This window comes from Haemaphysalis longicornis, unplaced genomic scaffold, assembly GCF_048455015.1.
Source record: "Haemaphysalis longicornis isolate Haplotype H1 unplaced genomic scaffold, Haemaphysalis longicornis Haplotype H1 scaffold_1, whole genome shotgun sequence".
Lineage (NCBI taxonomy): Eukaryota > Metazoa > Arthropoda > Arachnida > Ixodida > Ixodidae > Haemaphysalis > Haemaphysalis longicornis.
This window is the reverse complement of record NW_027526203.1, coordinates 132,045,929-132,051,851: the sequence shown is the minus strand read 5'-3', so window position 1 is coordinate 132,051,851 and position 5,923 is coordinate 132,045,929. Positions and strand designations below refer to the sequence as shown.

The 5,923-nt window shown below is 56.0% G+C and overlaps 1 protein-coding gene across 1 annotated transcript; it reads left to right on the top strand.

Annotated features, from left to right (window-relative positions):
• The first annotated feature begins 591 nt into the window (after positions 1–591).
• LOC144151575 (uncharacterized) lies at positions 592–2,844 on the top strand. The gene is made up of 3 exons (XM_077682715.1): positions 592–621; positions 1,707–2,297; positions 2,386–2,844. Exons 1-3 carry the CDS (start codon positions 592–594, stop codon positions 2,842–2,844), a joined length of 1,080 nt encoding a protein of 359 aa, XP_077538841.1.
• Positions 2,845–5,923: the final 3,079 nt, after the last annotated feature.

Sequence of the window (5,923 nt, the reverse complement as noted above, 5' to 3'; positions counted from 1 at the left end):
CACTGTGCACGGCGCTGCCAGACCTGGATATGCTGCAAATGCAGGCCAGGTGGGCCATCCGAAGCAGGCGTCCGGAGGACTGGACTGCATAATGGCAGGTGAACGCAAGTTGCAGAAAGAGGACCAGGCACTGTGGGAGGGAAAGCTGGGAGTTTTTCTGTGCCTCCATGGACTAGCTCGCCGAGACCCAGCCAGGGCCTGGCGAGTCTTCCGGCGCTTATTCAATCCGTCATCACCAGCTGAAAACCCCTGCTAACGGCCACCATATGCCTGGGCATCTCTGAGGGAGCGCTGGCTGAGCTCCTCGCCGATAAATTTGCCCGGGTCCCGCCTGCAGTAGCCGCTGCAGCCCTCCCCAACGTAATGGCGGCACCCGCAGATGACGAACGGGTCGTGGCTCTTTGCACTGCGGACATCACGCCATGGGAACTCCAGGGCGCCCTAGACCGCCGCCCAAAGCGTCGGAGCGCACTCGACATCGACGGGGTGACGTACCAGATTTTGCGAAACCTGGACATCACCCAGCAGAGGCCACTCCTGCGCCTCTTCAACTGAGTGTGGAGGGCGGGTGTCCTCCCAGCATCCTAGCTGATGGGGCTGGTGTCACCCATGCTGAAGCAGGTAAGCCACCCATGGAGCCAGCATCCTACTGTCCAGTGTCTCTTACATCGGCGGCCGGGAAGCTCATAAAAATTTAAAAAGCGCTGCTCATGAAGCGCGAACCAATTATCATTCGTTTAACTGCTTGAGATGCCTACAAAACAGAAGCATTCAGGTAAATGAAAACAGGACCCTCATTCCCGGTAATTCGCCGACGTGCCAAGATCACAATATGTTGTTGAACAGCACTATAGCCCAGCTTGGAAAGCTTGTCACTGCTGCACCCGCCACTTGTCCACGGGAAACACCTGTGCGTCGTAGCGCCTGTAATAAGTAAAAAAAATAGTTCTCTATAATGCTAAATTCACGCTGCTTACTAAATACAGCACCTATACAAGGCTTACCACATGTCCGTGTGAAAATATTCAGCCTAAAGTTCCAGCTTGTTAACACTCGCTATGAAACATAAAACGTACTGCACTATTCATTTTTCAATACTGCGTTTTACGGTAGCAGTTACTTGGCTCGTTCTTGAGAAAACAGTCCGGAATTTCACCGAAAATGGGCTTCACTCGTATTGCAGTCGCGCAAGGTAATATAAAAACTACCACGACGCCTTCGGTGTATGTTTTTTAAGTGCCGCAGGAAAGAAAAAAAGACATCCCCCTCGCGAGGGGCACGATCAAATGCACAGCATTTCCGAGGGGGTGCGCCGGCAAGTCGTATCTCTCGATCGCGGGACCCGTGTCGCCATTTTTTGGAGGCGCGGGACAACTTGTGGCGCTTTCGAAACAAACGAGAAATGAGTGAAGGATATAAGGCGCGTTCGGTGCATCGAAATCTGTGTCGGTTTCGTGGCTCGGTCGGTAGCGCGCCGGGCACCTTGCGTTCGTTCCGCCCGCGGCGTCATGGGTTCGAAACCGGGCGCCGGAAACTTATCCTGGCTGCGGACTACGACAAGGCGCGCCTGCGGACTACGACAAGGCGCGCATGCGGACTACGACAAGACGCGCATGCGGACTACGACAAGGCACGCCAACGCCGCGTGACATTGTGAGTTACTAAAATGCTATGCATTTAAAAGCATCGTCCTGGCCCACCTGCAGTGGATAGCTGACCAGCGTGGCGTCTTCCCAGATCAGCAGAGTGACTTAATGCGGCACCGCTGCACTGCTGACTCAATGGGGGACGTCGTCCCCATGCTGGAGCAGGCGCGCCACGACGAGGTGGCCTCCCTCGTCTTCCTTGACATCAGCTCGGCGTTCGACTCTGTCCCCGACACCACCATCCTGGAATCCTTGGACGGCATGGGCGTCGTGGTGCACCTCAGGAGCTATGTACAGGCGTTTCTGGCTGGCGAGACCCTTCGGGTAAAGGTCGGCCGGGCGACCAGTAGCCCACAAGACGTCCGCTCTGGGGTGACCCAGGGGAGCGTGCTGAGCCCGTTCCTGTTCAACTTGATGCTCGATTACCTGCCAGACTGCGTTTTCGCTGGGTTCCTGTATCCAGCGGGAGTTGCGGTCTACGTGGACCGCGTCGCTATGGGGACGCACGGGCCAACAAGACAGCTGTCCAAGGTGAACGCATTCTTCCTCCAGGGGGTGCTGGGGGCGTTCGCAGACTTTCCGAGAAGCCGTGGTCTGCAGCTGTCTGAGGCCAAGACAAAGGCCATGACGTACCACCCACGTGGCCGCCAGGCACGCAGGACAGTACCCTCTCACTCTGAGCGGCCAGCCACTCCCGTGGTGCCTCACGGTCAAATACCTGGGGCTCATTGACTGCCAGCTGACCTGGATTCCAGCGGTGAGGGCACTGCAGAAGCGTACGGTGGGAGTTCAGCGGGGCGTTTGGAAGCTGCTGGCACGAGTCCAGGACTGCTCGCCCTCCGCGGCCCTGCGAGTGTTTCATGCAATGACATCCTCGGCCGCCCTGTATGCTATGCCACTGGTACACCTGCAGCCACTGCGGTGTAAGGAGCTGGAGATAGACCAGCGCCGGGCCATGCGCCTCTGCCTGGGCCTCCCTAGTAAGTCTCCGGATGCGGCTACCTACACAGAGGCAGGCAGCTGGACTATCCAGATTATGGCCCCTGCAGGCGGGCTGCACCACATCCACAGGCCTCATAGCACACCGGATGGTGCAGCCCTTCTGCAGCGCTACCGTAACCGCCCCTACTCGCAGATGGGCATGCTGGCGTCCACATACGAGAGCCACATTGAGCTGAAGCAGCATCCACACCTCTAGACACTACCACCTTGCACCGGGCGAGCTCTTCGTGTCAGCAGCACGCTCCCGGGGAATCGTAGCAAGCGGTCAACACCAACGCGGGCTATCCATCAGAAGTTTGATGCACTGCTGCACGACGAAACGGCCGGCCTCCTGAAGCTCTACACAGGCGTTCCCTGCAACCGTACATGGGCAAAGCTGGAGCCGCCTGATTGCCATGGAGCTATGCACCAGTCGAGTGTGCTGCCTGTCCTTCTCCGCCTCCTCGACAAATGCAGAGCTGTCCGTCTGCACCTTGCTGCAGACCTGCTCCTGGAGAAGGGCAACCAGATTCAGGGTGCCGTCACGCTCACCGACTCCGGCCCACTCTCTTGCGACTGCGAGCAGCGTACTAGCCACCGAGCTGCAGCAGCTACGTGGAGCAGTCGGTGGCGGCGAAGCTTTACCTGGTGAAGTCACGTGGTTGTGACCTGCGGCTCCAGTGGTTGCCACCTTATGTCGGCATCACCGCCAATGAGATGGCTGAAGCCCTAGCCAGAGGTGCTGCTCGCCGGGAGCGGGTCCATGCCTTCCGCGGCCTGAGGCCCTTCGACGCCGCACAACCCATCCTGGCGCGGGAGGTAGAGACGATGCACCCGGACCCCAGACTCATCAGCGGCTAAGCTCCACAGGTCCTGTCCGGCCGCATCAGCAGGGACGCCCGCTCCATACTCCTCCGCATGCGGCTCGATTGCTGCAATGTGACAGCCCTCTTGCACCGACAAGGCCGCCGGTCGTTGTCGACATGTGCTGACTACCCAGAGCGCGAGACCCTGGAGCATTTTTGCTCTGCTCCTGCCGCCAGCACAATGCCCTGAGAGCAGAGCTTTGGGCCGCACTGCAGCGTCTCGGGCTGCCCAGCCACACCCTGATGAACCTGCTTTTCCCGACGGGCCCCAACGCCAATCGGCAGGAAGCCTTTCGACTTGTCCTGGCTTTCCTCGAAGTGACCGACCTTACCAAACTGCTGTAGCCCAATGCCAGCCGGCCAGCCTTACGAACTCCTTATCTCTTTCTTTCTCTCCCTCTTTCTCGGTTCCCATTTGTTCTCATTCTTTTTCCTTTGTCCTCTCCCCATTCCCCGGACTGAGTTGTATGCTGTTGAACTCCCAAATGAGCTCAAAATATCTCCAGCCCACCTGTTTTCCACTTTCTGTTTCAATAAATCACTGACCACCAGCATCCCCACCCGACAAAGCCGTACTGCCGGCGCACCCGCCGGCGAGCGGGTACCTCCGAGCGGGGAACGCTGGGTAATTCGCCCGCTCCATCTACAGTGTGCTCCGTGAGTGAACCCTTTGCTCTGCACCCCCCCCCCCCCCCCATCTCTGCCGCGTTGGGAGTTTATTGCCCCGCACGCTGCGAAGAACCGCTGGCTGGTACAGGTAGAGAGCTTTTCTTTAAAACGCCTCCAGGTTGTGAGTACTTCAGGTTGTGGGCTAGAAACCATTTATTGTATATTTCTTGCAACGTAGATTGTGTAACTTTTCTGCAACACTTTCACGTCCAGGATGAGGCGTATTGCCACAAGATTAGAAAAACCGACACTACGCGGCGCGCTTGCCCACTTTTTTCCTGCCAGGAGTCGAGAGGAGATCCTGCCATAGAGTTAATACGACTGACTCAGAGTAAAAGCTTCCCCGCCAGCCCGTGCATTGAAACCGTGCGAAACCCGCGCGCAGCCATGATGCCACCCTCACAGCATTGCCCGCTGTCTTTTTGCCGACTAGAGTTGGCGGCACCTAGCAACCTAGCAACCAACGAATTCAATCATGGCAGCCACCGTTGCAGTGAATGCGCCGTGACAACTTTGCTGTGTAAAAACTATAGTGAACTTGAATTCTAGTTCACATATAGTAGAAAAATTGTGTGAAGTTTTTCCTGTGGTAGGTAGCGAACTTTTGTGCCATGCTAACGCGTTAGATGCAATGTTGAATTCTCCGTAACTTAGAAGGGTAACGCGTAGATTAGCGGGTCCTTCGTACGCTCGGAGAGGTCGCTTTTGCGGATGCGTCACCGGAGTTCGGTCGTCGCTTTGGGGTTGAGCGGACGTGTTTTCTCGTGCTCCTGTGCTTCGGAGGGACTGCATTTCGGCGGCCCGTTGTACGCTCGGGCCATCGCCGTAGATTTGGATGTCGCCCGGCTCTCGCTCTGCTGGTGTGGGCGGTCAAGTGCCATCCCCCCCAGTACCCGTCTGTCGGCCGCACTCAAATCCAGCGAGCTCCGAAGCGGTCGAGACCGCGGCAGACTTCGCTCCTCGTCGCAGCAAGCTCGCCTCCGCGCTTCATCGTTCCCTTCGAGGCTTCTCGTCTCCCGGACGCAGCATTACGCCAGTGTTTGTGGTGTGTTGTGTGCGACGGAATCGACCACAGTGGAACTACTCTTCTCTACTCTTTCGTCACGTTTCTAATCTTTACTTTTCTCTCTCCTATCCTATCTCCCCTACCATTCCCGCTTCCGGAGTGTGTTAAATGCAGGTGAGCTCCCATGAGAGCTCAATAATGTCCCCAGTCCATTTCTTTTCCCTCTTCCTTTATAAACAAATCACTTCCCCCTGATTGCTTTCTTCCCCTCATTTTTTTTCCTGGTGGCTTCCGCCGTATTCGCACATGCGCTGTTTCCGTATATATTCTTTTGTGTGTGGTAGAAGAGTTCAGTTGATATCCAGCGCTAGTCCTGTGAAGTCTTTTTTTTGTTTTCCCGTCTCTACATCGCTATTTCGACATGTTTCACGCGCCTACCCCCTCTCCCTGGATGCGTCAGCTGATTGTCTTCGCGATCTGTAGAGGTGCTCTTTACAACTGCTTGCTTTTCCAGCAAATGGGAGTTTGAACTGGACAATGCTTCCAAGAAATGCTTGTAAATGGAAATCGTATTTGTTACTGCACTTTATGCTAAAAAAAACACGCTTTTTGAGATAGTGTAGGTGCCTGTCTACGAGGCCTCTGCAGCACGTGTGTCAACTTTTTAAAGCAAAGCTTTTTACCTCTACCCCCCAAGGGTTCTTTCGCGACCGTTGGTGTCACCAGAAAACTCTAGCGAACAAATAAAAATCGCG

What these genes read in the sequence shown, in the direction of transcription:
- LOC144151575 (XM_077682715.1), top strand. Translation starts at nt 592, where the DNA reads ATGGGGCTGGTGTCACCCATGCTGAAGCAG. An exon ending in TGTCACCCATGCTGAAGCAG is followed by an intron (nt 622 to 1,706) that starts GTAAGCCACCCA and finishes GCCCACCTGCAG; the next exon opens with TGGATAGCTGACCAGCGTGG. An exon ending in ACCACCCACGTGGCCGCCAG is followed by an intron (nt 2,298 to 2,385) that starts GCACGCAGGACA and finishes ATTGACTGCCAG; the next exon opens with CTGACCTGGATTCCAGCGGT.